Source organism: Xenopus laevis, chromosome 1L, assembly GCF_017654675.1.
Source record: "Xenopus laevis strain J_2021 chromosome 1L, Xenopus_laevis_v10.1, whole genome shotgun sequence".
NCBI lineage: Eukaryota > Metazoa > Chordata > Amphibia > Anura > Pipidae > Xenopus > Xenopus laevis.
Genome location: NC_054371.1, coordinates 122,946,941 through 122,972,191, shown reverse-complemented (window position 1 = coordinate 122,972,191; position 25,251 = coordinate 122,946,941). Strand labels below are relative to the sequence as shown.

Sequence of the window (25,251 nt, the reverse complement as noted above, 5' to 3'; positions counted from 1 at the left end):
CTTATTGGTTCAGGAATGTGACTGACAGTGTTGCTTCACAGAATGGTTATTTTATCTGTTTTGTGAAACAAAACTGTCATTTTGTGGAAAGAATGAATCCTGTGCTATAAAATCTTGCTTTCTGTCGCAGATATCTATTTTGTCAGTCAAATCTAGCTTGACAAGCACTAGTTAGTTACACTATTATATATTATGTCCAACTTTGTTTTTACATAATTCATTCTGTAAGTAACTTTGCACACAAGTGAGTCCGTTACATGGAGGTTATACATTTGTGAGACAGATTGCTTGTTAAACTGTACAGAATGGAGTTTGTGATATAATGACATCCTTTTGTGCACTAACCAGATTTTGTTTTCATTCTTTAATAGAAATAAGTCTTTTGTATATTTGTTTTCTCTGTGTATGGTCACAAATACTTATATAACATGAGAGACATTCATTCTGTGTATTAGGGATAGTTTTGTATACAGAATGTATTTGGGACAAACGGCACCCCATAGTAGAGTTGATGTGCACACTACAAGAAAATCCAAAGATAAGAGTATGCTTGTGGTGAGGATCCTGGCAAAGGGCAGATTTGGTGGGCCTGGGTCTCGTGGTCCCCTAGTTACACCACTGCCACCACTTAGGGCACGGGCCATTATTGCGCTGAAACTAGAAAGAACATTCCCAAATTAGGTCATTATATGTTGCTTTCATTGGAATCATGGGCCATAGCCCAAACCCTTTAAAGTAGTACCAGATTATTGTTCCTTCTTCATCAAATTTTTAAGTCAGTATAATTCATTTTGGCAGGGAGTGTTCTCAAAGACTGATCCAGACAGACAAATAGTGAATGCCATTTATAATTTCAGAGGACGCATTTGAACTGCTCCAGAGTCCAATGGTGGTAAGCTTGACAGACAGTTTAGTATTGCACATGGTGATGGTTAAGTTTATTGCCTCTGAGACAGTCTGGAACTTGTTACAACAAGTGTTACAACAAAGGAGATGCCATTTTATACATCCAAGGTGTCTAAATACGCTTGACCGTGTACTAAACAAAAAAGGCTCTTCTCCCCAACACCATGCACACTTTCTTTTCACATTTAACAAAAATAAAATTATAGTGGATAAAAAAAAAATGTATGTAAAGAATAACATTTGAAAATACGTTAGACTGCTGTTAAATTCTAGAGTTGTGAGTACTGACCTTTTTTGTTTATCTGCAATCTATTTTCACATAAAGTATTTATTTTCAGTCTCCTACATATTTGCTGTTAAATAACAACTGACCTCTGGGAAATGGAAGTGAGAAAGCAGTGTAAGACGTAAACAAAGGGTGACAAAATGGCCTCTATCTCTAGGTGAGATCCTTAGAAAATATCACCCTGTACTGCTAATGGATTCTAGCAAATAATTACTGAGATGCAGTGCTGTGTATTTATCAGGGATGAATCTTGTACCAGACAGAAAAATCTAATAAACCAACAACATACACATACTGCAACCTTTGAATTAATTTCAAAACAACTGTTGGTGCCCCGGGTTCCACCTTCGACTCTAAGCTCTATATGGCACAAGTGGTCTTTTTTAGATCTTCATGTAATATCAGAAATCAAGTAACTTATTGTATGCTCATTATTTATTTACTTGCATTGTTGAAGCATTTACCATATGCCGGTTTTACAAATACTATCAGTAGTATGCAGTTCCATTTGTACTAAGTAACTTAATTATGTCAGGATATAAGTAGTGCTGTGTACAACACACATTTTTGGCTTGCTGCTATAGTACTCTGCCCAGGGCCCCTGTTTGAAATAAAATGCTATTAATAAAAAGGTGCATTCATATTGGCAAAACCCTAAGGCTAATAGTACAACCAATGTCTAATTTTGTTTGATCAGATCATAACTGAACCTTGATATAACAAACAGTTTTTTTAGGATGTCTAATTTTGTCATTCTTACAAGTTATGAAAAAAATGATCTTATTTGCTTTTGCCCACTCGGTGAACCTTTTGTAGTTCAGCAATTATTGGAGGGTTACAGTGTGCACAATCATTGTCCATATCCAAGTTACAGACCTCTTATTAGCAAACCCAATGTCTACATAGGTCAGAATTACAGGCAAGTCAACTCCAATAGAGTTCAAAGTAATTAATTAGTTTTAATTATTAGCTTTTGCTCTGTATTAAAAAAGAGCGCATTGTGCTTGATGGTTTTAATAATTAGAATTATTTGCTTAATGTGGACTCTGTGAGAGATGGCCTTCCTGTAATTCTGAGCTTTTTGGGTAACAAGTTTCTGAATAAGGGATCCCATCCTATGTAACATCATCTAAACAATGGGTTGAATGAATTGCTGTTACTATTAACTGATGGGTAATCACTGATATTGATATCAAACACACAGTGTTTACAATCTATGATCTCCTACCAAGCATGCATTTTCTTCTAAGGTTCTTTCTTGTATATATATTATGATTGGCTTATACACGGGCACACAACTCTTAATGGAATTCTTCTGTTGTCAACATTGTATGTGAATGTGTGCTTTTAACACATTAGAAAATGCATGGTTTCATTCAGAGATTAGCCCTTTGCTTCAGAAATTCTTTGTGTTATGGAACCTAAGCTAAGAGTTGTTTTGCTTTTTTAACTTTGGAGCATATCAGAAGGGAAAACATAAGAGCCTGATGCAATTGCTCAGTTACAGCCTGTAACAGCATTAAGCTGCTAGGGTAGAAAATACATGGGTTCAAGCCTAGGTTATGGATCTATTATACATAATGAGTGGGACCTGGAAAAGTGTTTTTCTGTAATCTGAATCTCCTAAATTGACTGAAAACCATGGGCACCCTCTGCACAAAATTGTAGGTCACTTGCAAAGGGAGCAAAACTATAGGTCACATGCAAACCCCCCAGAACAAATTCGTAGGTGACTACCGAGGAAGCAGATCCACCCTGTATTTCCAGGGCAGGACCAGAACTAGGGGTCGCCAGAAGAGGCACGTGCCTAGGACATACCCCAAGTCCTGGCCCTTTCCCCCTCACTGTCAATTGTCACAAGTGGTTGTTTCTAGTCTGTGCTCTATCCTCTACAGTGAGTGCACCTTTTCGTGTCCGCGGTTTCCTAGGGTGCCCAGGTGGCTTGGCCCGGGTCTGTTCCGGGGGTTTGAAAAAGACTAAGGGGAGCAAAAGTCTTTACATTATTGCTTATGCATGGAGCAATTCTGCCCAAGAGGAATGGCTGCGGTGTGTGATTGTGAGCTTCCCCTCTCTCACACTTCATGAATACAGTGCTGCTAAACGTAGGTCTGTGTGATCTTAAACAAAGAACAGAGAGAGAGGAAGGCAATGTGCAAAGTGAAAAAATATACCAAATGTGGACATGTACAGTTCCTTCCCATTAGTAAATGACCCTACTATTTTTTCAAGAATATCTCCTCACTAAGTGCTGTGCCTCCGCACCTGGAGCCCGAACCTAAAGCAAGTGGTCCTGCTGGGGCACACACATGTGCATAATGAGCAAGTGTCCTCTCAGGTGTTAAAATGATCTGCTCTGGGCTCCTAGAAAAATACAATATATTCCTAGCACAGACTATGTTTTTGTTTTTGTGGTAGTCAATATAATCGAATCAGAAATAATTACTCAGCATCATTGCATAAAAAATTACTAAGAATTATTATCAGGACAAGCTAGACATTTTTTTTCAACCAATTTGTAACTTCTGAGAATCGTTTATCAATGTAACAATATCTGACCGATAAAAACAGGGCATAGGGCTCTTTACACCAGGCACATAAGTGCAAATTTCCTAAATACTAAGCCACTGATCCAAGATTTTACTGCATGGCAGGCCATCTCTTTTACACATGAACATGAAGTGCTTTGTTCCCATCACTCTCTTATTCATGTATGCTCAGCATTTCTCCTTTTATTATGCACGATTAAAGGTAACAATATCATATATGCAGCCTTACACTTGTAGTTTTTTTATGATTGCTGTATTAACTGGAGGTATTTTTATAATGTGCCTATAAAGAGGGTTTCTCACCTTTGAAGCAGTAAGAACGTTACACCTTTATCTTGAAAATTGCCTCACACACCCATAATAATTCACATCATAATGAAATCCCCCTCCCTGCTCATGCTTTTTTTTAATGTGAAGGTAATCAGAATGTTCTGCATTTCCATATGCGTAAATCTTCATATATTATTCATGAGCTGTCTTAGTGATAGATGCATCATTGAACCATTTTGCAGTGCAGGTTATTAACATAAATTCAGCATATTGTCTAGATCCTATTGCATTGGACCAATGTGGTGTGGAATTATGTATTTTCCCTTGTTTTTCAATAAACCATTAGCTCTTTCTTGTGCAGCAGAACATATTTCCTAGCCATAAAAGTTTACTAGCAGGTAATATTCTTGAAAACTGTGTAGTGTTTGACATTACTGTTGTGAATTCTGTCACTCTACTTATTTCTCCATTTTGTCTTTAGAATGCATGAGCCAGACTGTTAGAACATATTCTTTCTGGGAAGTTTTTGGGAATCCTTGCACACAGTCTTACTAGCTAAGTAGGGGATGGTTATTACAACCCCTATAATTAGATGTGCCCAGTGATTATACTGTAACGTGAGTAAGAACTATGAAAATGGTAAGCAGCACTGGGAATTAACCAACACCAATGTATATAAGTAAAGGTCAGGAGGGAATTCTATTTGGGTCTTTCCTGGGAGATACCTTTTGGGCACTCAACAGGCTAGCGGTAAAAGGCAAACAATTAAAATGAAATGTAGCATAATTGAATATTACACTCATCATGTTGACAATGATGAATAATATATGGCATCTGATGTTAATGCATACACCTTCCCCTTTGTTGCAACTGTTAGCAAGAGTACATTTTAAAGTGGGGATTACTGTATCTATGCACTGCTAATGAAATTATCTACTTCACAAGGATCAAACACAGAGCAACTTCAATATCCCTGTTTGGCCTGTTTAGCTCAAGAAGTAACAAAAAAAAAACAATATTGGCAAAATTGCCCAACAATATTGGTGCATATATGTATTTTTAGTCTGCCTTGTGTAGGGCTGCTATAATAATTGGACAAAATGGGCAACTGGCCCACTAGAACAGGAGTTGTACCATCAACCATATGATCTGCAATAACGTTTAAATGAACACCCCCAAAAACAGAAGATCTCTCTTTTTAATTGGGATTTGGTATTCTTTCCAGAATAAACTAATACTTGCATGGTGTTTGTAGATCCATTTATAATAACAGCAAAAAATAGTTAAAAGCAAAAATTGCAAAAATATGGGTGTTCCAGTTCACTAATGCCCTTGAAGTGATCCTGACACTAAAAAAATATTATTCAAAATATTAATGTACATCAAAAGTCACCTATAGCTCATGTTGATCGTTTTTCACTGATAGGTCTGCTTTTGTAAGTAATTGTTACTTGAAGTTCCTAAACCTGACTGTTTTGCCAACCTAACTGTCCCTTATCATCATGTCAGTTATACTGCTAACAGACTGCTGAAGCTCAAATATGGCAGCACCCATAGAGGAACATTGGGGATCAGATGGGTAATGTAAAAGCATCTGTTAATATTTTTATGGCAAAATTATAGATAGCATGCAAAGACAATATTATGATAGATGTAAAAAAAAGGTTTATTTTCTGGTTTCAGTGTCTCTTTAAGCAGCCCTGCCCCAATGTGGCAAGAATTTTATAGTGATAAAGGCTTTTTATATGGCTTGAAGAAAACAAGGACTACGAGTCTAACAAAGTATAGCTGATGTGGTGCTACAATGTGTTACTAATGATACTACAAGCTGTGTCTGTATCAATGACCATATTATGTCTAATATGTCTCAGTTGGTAAGTGGTGAGCAATTGCCATTATTTTCCCATTCCTTTTGACGTGAACCCATGGGTTGGAATATCTAAGAACACAAAGATGGGACCATAATCAACTTTCCATTAGTATCTTCAAAGTAACAGACATCTGGAAAAGAATACTATGGTTAACATGAACACAACGGGTTGCTTTGATAATGAACCCAAGTGTGTTTATATAATGGAACAAAATGCTAGTTGTAGACATAATGTACAGCATAGTTCAGGAAATACTACAACATTAGCCTATAGAATACTGTAATTTGCTACCCATCTAATAGGTGTGCATCGTATGCTTAGCTATTTGCCAGTTCCTAGTAATTTGGGATGCACCAAAAATCAAGGTTTAGGATCATCCAAATTCCAGCAATATTTGCAGGAATTGGCCATACCCTTAGTACTCATATAAACTGAATCTGAAACCTTAAAGTCATGTGAAATAAAAGCCTGAGACAACTGATTGCAATGATGGAAAATTTAAATTGTCAAATATGAATATGGAAATAAGGGTTTAGTGTAGTATTTATCCAAATATCTATTAGGGCTTGGTATTCAGCTAAATCCACAAAGTACCTTCTTGGTGCATCCCAATTTGTAACCTCTTCTAGCTCCTGTCTTTAATGATATTTGAGTAGTGACTCTGTGGTGTTAAAGTGTATGTTCATTAGCTGCCTAAAAATTGGCTAATTACATTTTTTTCAAAACTTTTTTAATTAAGATCCTGCAGATCTCTGATGGTAGCTTAAAGCCATGTGGTAAAAAAGGGTGTCCACTGTGCATCAGACATTATTAATTATTAACTAATTTTTACTTCTTAAAGGGGACCTGTCATCCAGACATAAAAAGCTGTTTAATAAAAGTAATTTTCAAATTAAACATGAAATACAAATTCTTTTTTTAATTAAAGCATTCAGAGCTGTTGTAAACTCATTTAAGAATATCAGCTGTCAATCAAATATTGCCTGCCCCTCCTCGATGCCTTAGGCATAGAGGTGGGGCAGACAATTACTTTCACTTTCCATTCAGCACTTCCTACATGTCACTGCTCTCCACACATTCCCCCGTTCTCTTCACGTTTAATTGTGTAGCCAGTGCATGGGGATGGACATCAGGTCCTCCATTCTGGTGCACAAATAAGAATTTGAGATGATGCAAGGCTTGACTTAATAGCAGTGTCCACAAAATGGCTCCTACTTCCTTGCTATGAGGTCGCCAGCATGAGGACGCCAGCGTCATGACGTCACTGCTTCCTTTTGGCGCCAAAGGAGGCCTATAAAAGACACTGAAGCACTGCAGACTGTGCCCTACTAAAGGTTCTTCCTTGTGAGTTCCTGGGTGCGCTTCCTGTGATTATTATTCTTGATCCTGTGTATTGACCTTTGCTTGTTTCCGTGTACTGAACTTTTGCTGCCTGAACCGACCATATTGCCTGGACTTTGACTACTCTTCTTCTAAACCCTTGCCTGCATTTCGAACTATTGGACTGGTGCTTCCTCCTAAGTCCGCTACTCTTTGCTGAGCCTTCGGGCCCCTTACAATATAGTGCAATTAAAGTTCAATTTGCTTCACTAATGTGATGAAATAGAATCGGGAATAATTTTTTAGGGTGACGGGTCCCCTTTAACAGAGGCAAATGTTTGCAGTCAATAAAGTGTGCCCATACCAGTGCACTATAATAGATGGGATGGATCCTGAATTACAAAGATGTTGCCTGGTGCCAGGCAGGGCATATATATTGTGGGATCATGGGGCTTGCACTAAAATGATTCTGCTTTATATAAATAGAAGTGCCCCTGTACTGGGTCACAGAGTCATCTGCTGGACGGTGTACTGACGATATTCGGTTCCAGAATATTTTGAACACTTAAATAAGTGCAATAAATATGTTTAACAGGGAGCTAATGTAACCAGATGTCATGAAGCAGCAAGTAGAATAAAACCACTAGGCACAGTATCACATTCCTGTATTTCATGCGGCAAATTAAGCTCAGAAGTGGATGTTGCTCAATGTGGAGTTATACACAGCATGGATCATTGGATACTGTAGGAAAAACCATACATTATATGAAGAAGTGCAGGGCCAGCCCTCAATCTAGTAAAACATGGAGCGCAGGGAGGGTTTTCCTACCAGCACCATTTGACCATTTATTTCTAAAGAGTATTTATAATTTTGTGGGTAGTTCTATGTTGGCTCTGGAAATTCTCTGGAAATTTTTTCTCTTGCTCTTATTCCATAGGCTATTCCTAATCCTAATACTATGTATCATTTATAACTTGTCTTCAGGCTATTTCCCAACTGCATTTTGTTACTGTAGTTAGTACATTTTCAGTTTTCTGGTAACCTCTGGTACAGTTGGTCCAAGGTGCTGAAGATTTCTATTCCTACATTTGAAACTGGATTTCTTTAGCGTAATTTGGAATGAAAAGTTTTAGATTTGCTCTTTCATCCTTTAAAATGAGGCACATATAAAATCCTCATGATGTGTGGTTGATTAGTAATCAGGTCAGATACATGCCGCAGTGTGCACTAGATTCAAAGCAGCCTTGAGCAAGCGTGAAAGCTTATCTAAAGTAGCTTTTATTTTCTGTCTAGCTTGTCTTATATAGCTTACTGTGGTTCAGATTATTTCCCCGCATTTCTAAATTATCGTTCATTATTATAAAGTACAGGTATAGGATCCATTATCCGGAAACCTGTTAACCAGAAAACTCCAAATTACAGAATGGCTGTCTTCCAGAGACTCCATTTTATCCAAATAATCAAAATCTTTAAAAACTATTTTCTTTTTCTCTGTAATAATAAAACAGTACTTTGTACTTCATCCCAACTAAAATATCAGTAATCCTTATTAGAAGCAAAACAATTAGGCGTATTTAACGTTTATATGATTTTCTAGTAGATTAAGGTTTGAAGATCCAAATTATGGAAAGATCTGTAATCCAGAAAGTCCCAGGTCCCGAGCATTCTGGATAACAGGCCCCATGCCTGTATTAAATGATTTCATATTCTGGATAACAGGTCCCATGCCTGTATTAAATGAGTTTACATTCTGGATAACAGGTCCCATACCTGTATTAAATGATTTCACTATTAAATACAAATAATTGGCATACTCTGTAAAGTGCTGGATAATATGATGTCATTGTTATTAATAATGGCAACTTCATTTTTAAACAATTCTTTATCGTAAACAGGTTCAACGGCAGCATCTAAGACTAGGCTCTCATTGACCCAAAAAAGATACTGTATTTTCTATCCTTTTTCTTTAGGAACAGGACTTGGCTGAGGTTAAATCAATTGCATCTGGAGTCTGGATCTTAGTAGAGACATTTGTCCAAATACTATTCTTTCGACTCTTTTTGTGTCTAAAGTAAGCAGACCACAAAATGCATTGCAGTTATCAGGAAAGCCCATGTGAATATGAAAATTACAAAAAAATTTATACTTTGCAGTGGATAAACCAAAAGAGGTCCCATTACTTTTTGCTTCCTAGCGCTCTGAATTCTTCTGATACCTGCCCGCCATTGCTTCTTATCTACAGTATCTAGCATGGTTCTCTCCCCCCCCCCTTCTTGCCTTGGTATGTTCAAATCCTCCTTCTCTCCAGGCTGTTTTCACGGTGAATGATATTTTGGGCTATGTGCCGGCTTTCAGGATGTGGATTCTATCTAATTACTCTTTGTCTGGGTTCCAGACTCAATAACAGACAGGCAAAGTGCTTCTTACTGAGCCAGGATCTCAGCAAGTCTGCTTTATCCTGGCCTTACCAGCAGTTTACGGAGAATTCTTTGTGTGGAAGTCCCAGTTTGCATTTTTAAAGCTCAAATAGCACACAGACACATTGAATTTATAAATTGTCTCATGATTATTGCAAAATACATGCGTGGGAGCAAAATGGAAGGAATAATAAGGACTTAATTTAACATTTAGCGAAAACAGTAATTTATAGTGTCAGATAAGGTTTCTCCAATGTGCAGGAGCTGTCTTTTACTGAAGGAATAATATCTAGCATTACTGTATTCCTCTATTTATCTATCTATCTATCTATCTATCTATCAATATATCATCTATAATCTATCTATCTATCTATCTATCTATCATCTATCTATCTATCTATCTATCTATCTATCATCTATCTATCTACCTATCATCTATCTATCTATCTATCTATCTATCTATCTATCTATCATCTATCTATCAATCTATCTATATCTATCATCTATCATCATCTATATCATCTGTCTGTCACACACACAGACACACACTTCTGTTTTATATTGTAGGCATTTCTGTACACACATTTTCACTGCACAATGAGGCCCTGTAGGACTCTGGCAGACAGACACTGAAAGACTTAATTGTTTCTAATGCGGTGCTTTTCTTTTGTTTTAGGGACATTACCTTGCAGGCTTAGCGATAATAGCACATGAGGCATTCTACTGACAACATTTCTTCAGTTGAAAAAAATAGTGATAAAATGAATAGAAAACCCACAACCTGTTTATGACAATTTAAAATGGGTACAGCCGATTAACACATACTGTAGATAAAATTATTGTCCAAAACTTACATTTTTTTTATGATTACTTTTATGATTTCTTGTACAGAAATGATAGTCCAATGATTACTTAGCTGACATGTAACCAGTTTTGCAGAGTTACATCTCACCGCTGTGACAGCACCTCAACCATCTCTTCTACAATTTTACTTTTTTATATCCCAATCTAAGGCCAATGTTGCATGCAACATGTTGCACACCTAGCCCTTTGATGTGGCCTCCAAGCAGGTGCTTATTTTTGGATTTCTGATTTGGAGGTATAAAGACCACGTGTACTGCCAAACAGACCCATCTGTAGTTTTCCAATCCATATAGGGGATACCAAATAACCAAATACAACCCTTACTGGGCACCTCATATAAATGTATTTTGTGCATGTGTTCCTCCCCAATTTTTTTATATTTAAATGTGGCTCAGGGGATAAAAACAGGATGGTGACCCCTGTCTTAGGCAATATATATATTGCCTTGTCTCATGGCAACTGAGCAACTTCCTTAGTTCCTCAGTTTCTTTTTTTCCTCCATACCACTGTTTTGTCCAATACTCATTCCATGTGTCATTCTCTCTTCCCCTAGTGCAATTTACTACTCATTTTCTCAATCTATACATGTTCTGTGTTGCTCTGTGTCAGTTACTGAGCTTAGGGACCGATGCACAATATACTGTATATAAAATACATGTCACAATATAAGGCATATTAGTAAATGAAACAGATTATTAGCAACATTGCAACCGTGGAATCAGTGCAATTAGCAGTAGCATTTAATAGTCAACCTTGTAGTATCAACTTATATGACAGGCAAACCTAATTTTTTACTTCAAAATTTGCAACAACTAAGCTTAGCTTCTCAACAACCACCAAGAGCACACTGAGCATATGGTTGTCACTCCTAACAAAATCCAAGATGGGGAGCTCCTGTGACAACTGTGAATCTAATATTACTAATATAGTGATGCTGAACCCTTTGGGACAAATTCCCTAAGCGGCACAAATTCGCTAGAGACCACGCCCACTTCGCAACACCTCACCAGGTGTAAATTCGCCAGGAAAACATAAATTCCCTAAAATGCGAAGTTGCGTCCAGGGCGCCGAACGCTGGCAAAGTTGCGCTAACGTTGCTTGGCCAAGCAAAGCGAAGTTGCTTTAGCGTTAGCTAATTTGCATACGGCGGGAAGTGAAAGTTGAATGGACGTATATATGTTGCAGTAAATACATTACATTACACAAGGCCAGGAAACCTTAATAAAATAAAGTTGTTATAATGTCCTACACATGAGTCCAGTGTATAGTTTATGTGCCATATGTTAGGAAATGTAGGGGGAACCGAAAAAAAAATGACGGTCTTTTGAAGGCTATGACCCTGAAAAATGGAAAAGACGCCAGCATTTTTTGGGACTTATAAAATTTTAAAGTCCTATGCACTCCATAGCAATTCACCTAGTCTAAGGTAGCGAAGGCAAGTCTGGCGCAAGAGGTAACATTCAGTAAAATGCGCATCTTACTGAATTTGCCAGGCGCTAGAGTGCGAAGCAACGCTAGCATCTATCTCCTTCGCTGGCGAACTGATGCCTGCATCTGTTAAGGAATCAATGTAGTTACAAAATGACGTCACGTTGGAGAATTTTCACTTGCGTGAGTCACTTTACCCTTTAGGGAATCTATCCCTTAGGCTAGTGCTATAAATTCAGTATACAAAACATTAAACTACTAGCCATATTCATTTAAGGGGTTAGTTCTCCTTTAACCCTTTCCTTATATTACATTTGATTGTCTCTCCCACCCCAGTACCATTTCTGCCATGACCCAAGTAGAGAAATTTGACACAGAGAGCACTTGCACCAGGGTCACGAAAAAAGCCAAGTGGGCAGGGTGTGTGAGGACCAAAACTATTTGTATCCGAAACGTTGCACCACACTCCATAATAAACACTTATGGTGTTGCATTTGCCCTGTGTGCCATTGGATTCTTTTGTTTGTAATACCATTGGGAGGCTGCCGGACTCCACCTGTGAGCACCAGGCATCTTTGTGTAACCAAAGGTCATATATCACATTTTTCTTACCAATGTAGGTCCTGAGTCCCCTTTGCAAGTTGAAAGGTACTGGGAATTACCTCTCATGGCAGTGCCTCCACCTAATGGGATCCAGGAATACACCTGCGGGTGGCCCCATTATGAAAACATTTAAACACACAAAGTACTGTGTAACAAATAACGTTATGTAAGTGAAAGGCAAAGTAAAAAACACTAACGTATTAATTGACCCACTACCCTGGGAATGTATGCAGTCCAAATCCTGGCCCTCCGTACCAGGCAACGTCCCGCAACTCCTTTGGCAGACAAAGAGTCTTAGTCCCTTTTCCCCAAATGTGCACAATTGTCCCCAGGTAGCGCTACCTGCCCCAAATACCTTTCCCAATGGACAAGATATTGACTCCCGCATGGCAGGCACACAAACAGCCTGTTTTACAAACAGGAGATACGCTGGAACCTATTTTTTTTCTACCCTCCCTCAGGCACAACTCAACCGGGGGATTCACTCAGATGGGTAGGCTCCTCCAGAGCAGGAACAGGCATCCACAGCGATGAAGTCCTTAGAAGCTCCAGGCTCTCTTAGCCGAGCGCACAGGGTATTGCTCCCAGCACTGTCCATAGCGTGAGCACAATAATCCCCTTTACTTCTCACACTCAGCTCCAAATGCTGTCTATAGTGCGAGCACTCAGAATTCCAGATTTGGAAAGCAGGAGCTTCAGACCCTACTGATCTAGCTCCCAGGCTTGGGGCTGCCGCTCCCGAGCCTCAGAGGCCTCCTGCCTCTACATCTTGACGGCCAGATTCTTACTCCCACTCTGTCCTCAGTGAAGTAAAATCAGCAAATCCCAAAATGAGCACATGTCTTCTCCTAATGTGGTGCGCACAAAGAGTTTTATGTGAAAACACAAAATGTTGTATTAAGTCTGACCCAGCACACGGTTTAAAATGTTACATAAATAGTTAAATTGGGTTAAAAAAAGACAAAGTCCATCAAGTTCAACCCCTCCAAATGAAAACCCAGCATCCATACACACTCCCCTCCCTACTTTCACATAAATTATATATACCCATACCTATACTAACTATAGAGTTTATTATCACAATAGCCTTTGATATTCTTAAAGGCATTAACTGAATCAGCCAAAACAACATCACCCGGCATTGCATTCCACAACCTCACTGTCCTGACTGTGAAGAACCCCCTACGTTGCTTCAAATGAAAGTTCTTTTCTTCTAGTCTAAAGGGGTGGCCTCTGGTACGGTGATCCACTTTATGGGTAAAAAGGTCCCCTGCTTTTTGTCTATAATGTCCTCTAATATATTTGTAAAGTGACTTTCAGCCAGATCTCGATCGGGGAAGCCCATCGGTGGGCCCCATACACAGGCCAATAAGCTGCCGACTCGGTCTGTCGGCAGCTTTTATCGGCCCGTGTATGGCCACCTTTAGACAAATCACTCTGAAAAGTGGCAGCATCCTATAGGTTTGCACAATTTAGTATCATCTGCAAAAATAGAAACAGTACTTTCAATGCCCACCTCCAGGTCATTAATAAACAAGTTGAAAAGCAAGGGACCTAGTACAGAGCACTGCGGTACTCCACTCTGAACACTGGTCCAATTAGAAAATGTTCCATTTATCACCACTCTTTGTAGTCTATCTTTTAGCCAGTTCTCTATCCAGATACAAATACTATGTTCCAGGCCAACATTTCTTAATTTAACCAGTAACCTTTTGTGTGACACTGTATCAAAAGCTTTAGCAAAGTCTAAGTAAATCACATCACATGTGGATACAAAATAATTTTTTTTGCGCACATAGACAAGTAGGAATTAGAGGGAACATTGCATGGGAGGAATAGCATGGACTCTGCATCACATGGGTGAGGGTGAGGGCAAATTTCGCACCTGTGCTTCATTGCCTAATGGATTGTGTGTAAGAATCTGACTCCAGTCAGAAGAGATACATTAGTCCACAGGAAAAACCTCACTAGAAAAGTTGCCAGTACTGTGATCCTTAAAAAAACACAGAGGCTTAGGGCAACAATTTACTGTAACGTTTGATTCAGTAAAGCCAGGCAAACTGAGCGATATCTCAAAATTTCATATAATAAAAATAAAAAAGCTTCTTAAACAAAGACATAAATAAGCCATCTGTGCAAGCCAGAGAAAGTAAGAAATAAACACAGTCTCCAACTGGCAGTCAGAGCTTCATTTTATTGCACGGTTACGTGAGGACTCATGCCATCATCATCTGCTGTTTGATAAACGGATATGGCAAGACGCAGTGGTAGTTGCTGATGTAATGCTGAGTTGTGAGAAACCCAGATGTGTAATATTCTCTACTTTATGGGCAAAACATACAGTTTCAAAGCTTTTCTTAGCGTACATTAATAGTGCAGGTTTAGGATCCACCATCTGGAAACCCTGTTATCCAGAAAGATCCAAATTAAAGGAAGGTCATCCAGAGCCAGGCTAGCAAGGCACCCTGGGTGGTCAGGCGACCGATGGGCACTAGTGCATGTGCGAATCGATATATATGTGCACACATTCGGGCAGAGAGGAGTGCCTACTCCTACCTTTTTTCTATGCATTTAACACTGCAGTGGTATTTTCATTTAATCTTTAATTTTTATTTATTTTTTTTTAAAACTGCCTTGTGAATTTTTTTTAGTGTAGTTTATGGTGCATGGTGGTATAATGGTTAGTTAGCACTGGTGCTATGCATTCCTATGTTCAGTTCTAACCAGAGCATTAATTAGCAAGGAGGTTTTGTCTATGCTTTAGTGAGCCCAGTGACCCCAAAAACATACAAGCAGATGTGAATGTGATAGGGTCTTTAAAATGTAAACTCCATTGGGGCTATAGAATATGTTGCCACTGTGTAAAGAGTAATCATGTATTTTACTGAAATTAAATAAATATAATTTTTATAAAGAAAGCAGAGCAGTATTATTCCTTTATGTATAGTATATAATTTAAAACTTGAAATAAGCAAATCATTATATTACATGTATTTCTGATCACCATGAATACAAAACCAGGTTCATACAGGATTGTGAGGATAGCTGTTTACTGATGCTAACAGCTAAGTATTACTATATACTATATGATTTGAGGCTAGTACTGTATGCTTTATTAATGTAGACATACTGTAACAAGCTATGATGATCTTAAAGTAGCCTGATTTGTGGCACAAAGTGATACACGTCAGTGCATCCAGGTACAAGCTAAGACTCATTCTGGCCACACACTGGTTGAATAGATGTATTGGACTGATAGTCCTGGGGTATTATTGCCTGTTTAAAGGTGTAATTTTGCCATGAAATTGGATGGTTGAATCACCTTAGTTATAAGGCAAAGTGAACAGTTCTAAACTTCAAAATGTAAGTCTTATTTTACTATTACTAAAATGCCTAAAAAGATAAGTAAAATGGCAATACCTAGAACAAGGCTGTCCCACATGCAGCCCGCAACCACACATTGTTTGGCCCCCACATAAAAATTCTGTCTGTTGTGTATGCTTACCTTTTGTAATTTTTAAAATGTATTACTACAGAAATTAACTGGCCCCTGCATTATTTACACCTCAAATTCAAACTGTAATCCACTATATTGTTCACAACCCCTAAATCCCTGTACTGTTCACATCTCAGTCCCAGACTGAAACTGTCCACATTGTTCACCTGTTCACCCTGATACAAACTGCTGAAGGGGCACCAGCACTGTGTCACTGTATGTAGCACATCTTAAAGTGGTCCTGATAGGTTTCCATGTCTCCTGCTCTGTTCTGCTTTCCCTATGCTCCCTGTTTGTGCTATATTCTGCCTGTCCTATGCTCCCTGTGTGTACCATACTCTGCCTGTCATATGCTCCCTGTGTGTGCCATATTTTGCCTGCCCAATGCTCCCTGGGTGTGTTATTCTCTGCCTGCCCTATGGTCCTTGGGAGCACCCTACTCTGCCTGCCCTATGCTCCCTGTGTGTTTCATACTCTGACTTCCTTGTGCTCCCTTTATGGGCCATACACCAGTGTGTGCCCTTCTCTGCCTGTGGAACATAAGCCTGGTATTTGTTTTGAGGGGTTGTTAGCATTTGAATATTATTGTTAGGGCCCTTAAGGTGTTTATCATGTGCTTGGAGGGCTGCTGTGTTATCCACAGTGGAGGAGGAGGCATATGGAACGAAGGGTATGTCTTATTATGACTTAACTTTTTTCACATATGAGTGATAATTGATATTCCTGCAGTGAGCACCTACCATTTGGTTTTTTGGTGTGCTACCACAATTAATGTGGACATTGTCTTATGGCAACATGGGTGTGGTTTGAAGTGGGTGTGGTTTAAAAAGAGGGAGTGGCCAACACTGGCTTCCATTATCAGCCCTCCACCATATAGGCCAGAAAAATTCTGGCTCTCTGTACCACAGAAGTTGAACAGCACTGGCCTAGAGGAAAAGTCTATCCCCTGCTCAGTCCCATGACTGTTTGGGGGAAAAAATCACTCAGTTCACCTCAATTAACTATGAATTTAAATTAAGTAATATTTACAATAGCAAAAATTAAAGAAAAAAAATGTAATTAAAGAAAGAAAAAACACTCATTATTACAGTCCATCTTGATTACCAAGTTATTATGCTATTATAAATTATGGGAAACGTTTTACCTTCCCCTACAGTGCAGGAAGTCCCTAGGACGTAGCTGTGTGAGGGAGGTGTTCCCTTTGGCTCAGGTGTGCCATGGGTAGATCTTTGGTCCCTAGTCTATAATAGGTATGGAAAGCCATGCAACATCACAAGGGAGAGTTTGCTGGAGGGCCTGAGGTAAAGAGAGAGGCCTCTGAACTCTCAGAGAAGATAAGATCCACAAGGTAACCCATCACTTTAGTGAAGAGGGCTATTGCATACAGACTTGTACAGCCTACACATTAAAGCAGTGATCGGTAACCAGTGTTGCTCACCATCCCCTTGGATGTTGCTCCCAGTGGCCTCAAAGCAGGCACTTATTTTTTAATTTCTGGCTTGGAGACAAGTTTTGGTTGCATAAATACCAGCTGTGTACTGCCAAAAAGAGTCTCCTGTAGGCTGTTAGTCCACATAGGGGCTACCAATTGGCCAAGCGAAACACTAAAGCTGGCCACAGACGCAAAGATCCAATCGTACGAATCAACGTACGATCGGACATTCCCATCTCCCGACCTGACACTAACCATTAAGATCAAAGTCTTACCATTCCGACCAATAAAGTAGTTAAAGAACAGATCAGCAATGTCCTGCCCCTGGCAGCAATCGTACGATAGTAATGTCAGACAAAGCTAGTGACAGCAGCCGACATAAATTTTCTAACCTGTCCGATCGACCAAACGACTGATCTCCGCTGGACGAAAAATTTCGGGACTCTCCACACACGGTCCGAAAATCGGACGAATCCTCGATTTGTACGATCGGATCTTTGCGTCTATGGCCAGCTTTATACTTGTGTTGCGCCCCAACTTTTTTTACATCTGTAAAAAAAGCTTGGGGATCCCCATATTAAAATAAGAAATTCAGCAAAAATGACCTCTTTTTCATTTTCCCTTAAATCTGTGACTGATGAAAAGGCCATTGTATTTATGAAGGTTTCAAGATGTGTGAGCATTAGATGAAACCATACCCAAATGCAGCAAACCCACAGGATGTCAGAGGTGATGACCAGGTTCAGTGGCAAAGAAATTTCAGTGGAACACACTTTTGAAGAATGAATACTGTTGTTGCAACATTCAATGCTTTAAAAATTCTCTTTTCATCAGACATTGGAAAAAACCTAAAACCTGGACCAACCATAGGATAATGGCTACATTTTTGGATATACAAGCTGAACTGATAATTAGATTAGTTAAAGGAAAACTATACCCCCCAAACAATGTAGGTCTCTATTAAAAGATACTGAGTAAAACAGCTCATGTGTAAAACCCTGCTTCATGTAAATGATCAATTATCATAATAATATACTTTTTTAATAGTATGTGCCATTGGGTAATCATAAATAGAAAATTTCCATTTTAAAAAATAAGGGCCGCCCCCTGAGATCGTAAGATTCACTGTGCACACATACAAACCACATGTAAGGTCACATGAGCCAATTAACAGACAGAGTTCTGCCTTTTGCTTCCTCACTTCTTCCTGTTACAGTTAGTGTTGTAGTATTTTTGGTCAGGTGATCTCTGAGGCAGCACAGATAGAGTCAGGAAATGGTGGCTCAAGGCAAGAGATGTAAAAGGGCAATATTTATGTAAATATATATTCCAGTTTGGTAAGATTCTTTAATATGTCATTCAATTTGATATAAACTATCTGTTTCTTAAGTATTCATTTTGGGGGTATAGTTTTCCTTTAAGAGCCTCATTCTAATGCAGGTTGACAAATGTCCCCATCCCCATGAGCATGCAGATGGGGCCATGGGGAAACCAAAGTCTCTACTCTGAACAGTCAAACCTAATGTGATTAAATCTGTCAGTATGGTCATGTGAGTGCCATTTCATATGACAGATGAACTGCCAGTTGTTTTAAAAATGACCACACAGACCAAAGTGAATGAACAATAGAAGAATTCCAACCCAGTAATAATTTCCCAGAAGAAGCTACTCCAGGCAGGGGTTTGGAAAAGTAGTGGTGGGACTGGGCAAATCATCTTTTAGATGTTGTAAAATACCAATCAGGACATACAGTATATAGAAAAAGAAATACTGAACAGTATTCAGGAAAGATAAAACATTTCTCAACACAGTTTTGTTATAGGTTTCATGCTACCTACCTATCATACATCAGTATGTAAACTATTTGAAGAAGGAAAAGACCTTTGCCTACATGTTACAAAGTGCAATTTACACCCTGCTGTGTGTATCCGACAAGGACTGTCACATGTGAGCAGAGATCTGTCATGTTTTTAAAATACCGTAGCCAATTAACCAAGGAACGTTTAGAAAAGGAATCAATTAGGGGGATTTCTGTGCCTGTGTCTGGATGGTGCTGCTGTCTGATATTTGTCCGCTTGGTTTATTCATAACAGAATAAAGAGTTAGGTGAGTCTTTAATGTCAGCTCTAAGCAGTTAAGTGGAGCCAATTAGCAAATATACCTCTGTGGTTCTAGACCTCCACTATGCCCTTAGCCCCTCTCTGTGAATTATTCTCATCCCTTTATGCAGCTCTGTTTCTGTAACTTTATTATCCACCTTTTTCTCCTGTTATAGGCTATTTACACATAGAGCTTTGTTGCCACTCTGGTTTCCTTCCATGCACTAATGAAGAACAAGGGTTTTCTGTTAATTCCTGTGTCTTTACACAGTGCTGTCAATTAACTACAATCCAACCCTGCACTATTGCTTTGCTGATCTCTCAATTGTATTCCATATACAGATCTTTCAGTAATTCACAATCCAAACCCTGACGGTGTGCTGATTTTTTTTTTATTCATGTTCCTATATACTGTAGCATCATCTCCAATCATACTACAGTATATTGCTTTGCTGATTCTCATTCATCTTTCATGTACAGTGCTGTTAGTGATTCATAATCCAATCCTGAAAAATTGCTCTGCTATCTTTGCTATAGTTGTACTTGTCGGAAACCAGCAACTACCCGGCTATTCAAGCTCGATACTCTAAACCTTGTAAATCTCTGTATACTGATGTTATGAATTTTTCTCTTAAATGTTCACTTAAAATTGCACTGGAATTGCCATTTAGATACCTCACTGGCCAGATTACATTGCGGTCCTGTTTTAAACCCCTGTCACCCTTTTTAATCATCTAATGGCACTCCTGAAATTTATATTTAATTCAATGTATTGCATATGTTGCATCCACAGTGCATTACTTTGCACTTGCTGCAAACTTCCATTATTTCAGTGTTTTCAAAACCTCATTTTAAAACTTTATACCTTGCCCCGTGTGATTACCTGTGCTTCACTGCTTCTAATCCAACTCTTTACTATTCCTCTAGATTCATAACATTTGGTGTGTGGCTCTTTCTGGCTGGGACGGCTTGCATAGAAACTATAGGTAAGTCCTGTCTTATAAGCGTTAAGAGCCCTGTTGCCTTTATAAAGTAATGGAACTCCTTAATCACTTCTGATATCCCATATTTTATATTTTTTTCTATGCTGGTTCTGATAATCAACAACAATAATAATTGTAATTGTAACAATAATATTCTGCCACTGTGATGTCTATGCCAGAATTGGTCAGTAAAGTTTGGTGCAATACTTAATTACCCCAACATATTTTTCCTATACAGTTATCATGGGGAAAATACACTGGCGAATACCATTAAGCAACGCTAATGTGGGATATTAACATGGAGTATATGATATAGATAATGACAAGTGAAAGAGTCTGCTGTTTTTTTATAACAGTAGTTCCAGTCGGGACCAAGTGAAATTACTTTTTGCAAAAAAAAAAAAAAAATGCATTGCCATTCTGCATATTAAGATTTGTTGTTGCATAATTTCGGTTGGCAAAAAAAGAATTGAGCTTTTGATAATGCAAAGTGAAAAAAATGAAATTGTCAATGTCATGACAAATTTATTTTTTACTAAAAGTTCAGCAAATTTGACATTTTGTGCTTTATTAACTATGTCCAATTATCTTAGACTGGATGTTTTGACATTTAATTGAAATTTTGATTTTATACAGTATAATTTTGTGCTGTACAATACAATGAAATTAATTGTACTGCACTTGACTGGCTGACTGATTATTTATTGGCCAGTCCTCTCTTATACTTTTACATCTCCAAAGCCTTCACTGATTCTGCCTGGCAAGTTAATTGACCTATGAACATGATTAGGCAGAGAGGGTTTATACTTATATAACACACAAAAAACATGAATATCTTGTGAATAATATCCTTATAAACAGTGACTATTGATGTCATCAGTTATAAATAGTGAGTAGTGATGTCATTTTGTCACATGACTCAATAAAAATTGTGTATTATAATAAATATAGTACCCTTTTTTGGAAAATATGAGGATATTAGAAGTTACCTTGGAGTTCCTTTACCTGTATAAAAGCACTCAGCCTTCAGCCTATTGCTTTTATATGGTCATGGAACTCCTCTGTGACTTACAGTATATATATCCTTATATTTAACAATAGGGGGTACTTTATTCACTATAATATACTGCTTTGTGTTACATTTGATAGATAAAGCACAGTAATGTGTATTAAATGCCCCTATTAGGTGGATTTGCTTCCTTTGGCACTTTTACAATTTAAGTGGTTTCTGTGCTGTAATGCACCAGTATGTATACAGTCTGAGGCCATGCCCATAAGTGCCTAAAGATATCAAGGTGAAAGGAAGCTGATCTGCCTTTTCTCCCCTGGTGTATATACACTGGCAGAGAAAACGCCTCTTATAACATGGCCCTAAGGGCAATGGTATACAGTGTGCTTGTCATATTGCCCTAGCGTCATTTCTGGGCCTCCTGTTTCCAGAGGTGGCAGATTCAATGCTGCTACCCTCCCTACTCTTATCTCTACTGAGTTTAAACTGGGGCAGAGGGAGCAGGATCAATAAAGAATAATGTTGTGCTCTATATTATTATTATTTATACGTAAAGCGCCAACATATTCTGCAGTACAATAAATGGGTGTATACACTAAACATACAGTAAACACACATAAAAAGCTGATGCTGATGTGATAAAGAAGGCCTCTACACTAAAATATCTGAATTTTCAGTTATAGAAAAGACAGATTTTGCTGCCTGAGGCAAGGTTCTCACCTTGTATAATTACTGAAGCTACCCTGTATTGCCCACAGCATTTTTAGCACATAGCAACAAAACTCAGCATCATCGGCTATTGCCCTATGGGACAATCGCCTAAAGGCACTAGATCAAGGCCTTGTCTAATGATTCTTGCCTAAATATCCAGCAGTAGGTAAGCATTGCCTGACAAATTTACAGGTATTTTGGCATTAACTAAATGGTAAACAGAGCCTCTGACTGCACAGGATGTTATTTGCAAGGACCTACACCCCAGCAAGATTCTAAGGCAAAGAGTGACAGTATAAACATATGAGCATATTAAAGGGGCTTTTAACCTTCCAAACATTTTTTCAGTCCAGTTGGTTTTGGATAGTTCAACAGAAATAAAGACTTTTTTTCAAATGCTTTCTATTTTTTATTATTTACCATTTTACTAATATTGAAGTTTAAACTTTCTTTTTTCCCCTTATGTCTGTCTAGAGCAACTCTGGGACGAGGGTCATGGACCCCTCTAAACTGGTCTAAAATGATGCATTATTTGACTTTCATTTAAGGCAGCTGTTATTATTGATACATTAGTTGCTTATATTCCACAGATGCTGCTGAGTAATGCATCATTTCACAGATTCTACACCTGGATTACTGAGACGATGTCCTGAAACACTGGAGATGGTTACATTAAACTTTGAGCTTAAACGTAATAGAAAAATAGTCAAAAATAAAAAATAGAAAGCAACCAGAAAAAAAGTCTTTATTTCTGGTGTATTACTGTATGTGAAACCAACTCAACTGAAAAAGTGTTTGGAAGGTGAACAACTTCCTCTAGTAGGAAGTAGCATAGGGTACCATATATTCCACTGGCATAACTGTGCTGGAGGAGAAACATTTGTCACCTATTGGGCTTCCAGCAACAGACTTAAATGACAACCTCCTGTCACCAGTAGTGACTGGCAGATTTTCCCCAAAAACACTCAAGGGCAGGCAGTCCAATTGATGACAGGTATTACTGCACCAGCATAAAAATGTTAGGGGATCCAAAAGAAATATTTGGTGGTTTTTAGTTTTTCCTACGATATTAGTGGTTACTGCATAGTCAAATAACTCTAAGGTTGCTGACTCTCAATTGAGCCAAAAGCCTGGTATTAGAAGTTTAAAAATGCAAATAGCTCAGAAAATGCTAGAAATTAAACGTAAAAAGTGCTCAGAGAAAAACCATGAGCATATTCCAATGAATTCATTTTTTTTTTTGTTTTTGGTTTAGATCCCTCTTAATTAAGCTCCATATAGAGCTCCATATAGAGTTAATTTGAATATGACAGAAGTTCGCTCTTGGCAGTGTTACAAAAGGAGCAGATCCCATACGCAGATTGTAATTACCAGCTGCAGTGAATCTGATCATCAGCTGCACAGTTTGGGAAAGTGCCTCATCAGGATAAATCTATCTATGGAAAATCATTTATAATTGCTCTGTGTGTGAGCTCAGGATTCAACCATTATACTTTAAGTAACGCTATCTAAAGGAACAGTAAAAAAAATACACAGTTTGTGAACTGATAAAGTAGACCAATAACCTGATATACAAGTTAAGTTAGAACCATTTATAAGTCACCTAAGCTGTAGGTTACAAAAGCTATAATTACTTACCCTTTGCTTGAAAAGGGCATTTGTACACTGGACGTGTTAAGCTGGCCATAAACCAGATCGGACCGTGTGTGGAGAGCCCCGACATTTTTTGTCCCGCAGAGATCGGTTGTTTGGTCGATTGGACAGGTTATAAGATTTCTGTTGGCTGTCGGATCTTTGCAACTATGGCCAGCTTTAAGTGTCACTGATTATTAACTGTAAGATGTGTTACTTTATACTGACTACACTGTATGCAGCATTGATTGCCAGTGGCATAACTAGATGTTACTGGGCCCCCAGAAAATTCATTTTATGGTTTCCAACTAGTGATGAGCGAAATTTTTTCGGCAAGTTTCAACAAGAAAAAAATATTGTTGTGCGTCAAAAAAATGAATTTTTGCCCAGTGCCAACATATACAGAGGTTGTCCTGTTTTACCAAAATATGTTGGCATTGCTTGTTAATTAGGGCCTCATGTGGCTGCCTATACCTCCTGGGTCTCCCTGCAGCCACAGGGTCTGCTTTTTCTGTAATTACACCCCTGTTTCTCGTTCACAGCTCCTAATTATCACATAAAAACTTTCCATATGCCCAATTGTACAGTTTCTCTGGCAAGACAAGGCCACATCAGATACCTTTTTTGCCCACTGGACCCAATGAGCAGGAAACAGTAATTCAGTGAATGACATAATGCAGCATTGCTGAAGTTGTAAATTTGGCTTTAGTTACATTAGTATACAAGTGAATATGGACTAGGGAAAAGAAAATGGAACAAGCGAGCAAAAGGTAGTGAGAGAGGAGAGGAAGACAGAATTAAACTAAAGAAAGGCGAAAATATTATAAAGTAAGTGACTTTTATTCCATTTCTTGCAGTGAGAATGGGTCTCCAGGGACATACCTGATCATTGCACAGAATTTCAGTTTATTCATAGCCTGGTACCATAGCCGTTTTTGGAAATGAGGCAGCCGCACACAGAGACTTGCAGCTTAGTACAGATGTGATCCTGGCCCTTTCTTGAGCTGTGAGCACAGCTGGCCTCAGTTCTTCCTATCACCGGCGGGCGGGATAATAAATCCTTGCAGGAAAGAATCACTGTGCTGACAGAACTGAAATTGGCTTTAATCTCAGCTGTGATCGGAGCAGCATCTATTAGCACTCCACAGAAAGATATAGAGCTGCTCCCACTAAGACTGATGCCACTGTGCAACCCTGATGCCTCTAGGACTATGCACATAATGACATCTACAAAAAGAAATAGTGCAGAATACAGCAAGATTAGCGATATAGAGAGAGAGAGAGCATAATGCAGGGTCTGGAACAGCAAGAACCAAATAATTGGAATGTAGGAATAGAGCAGTAATGATATATCTGTAATTAAAAAAGGCAGAGACT

The 25,251-nt window shown here is 38.5% G+C and overlaps 1 protein-coding gene across 1 annotated transcript in view; it reads left to right on the top strand.

The window, feature by feature from the left end:
- Positions 1 to 25,251, top strand: part of LOC108713422 (aggrecan core protein) — a 103,434-nt gene that overhangs the window by 20,387 nt on the left and 57,796 nt on the right. Inside the window, exon 2 of the mRNA XM_018256919.2 lies at positions 20,467 to 20,525. Within this exon, the coding sequence (XP_018112408.1) occupies positions 20,467 to 20,525 (59 nt within the window). The remainder of the gene's footprint in view (positions 1 to 20,466; positions 20,526 to 25,251) is intronic.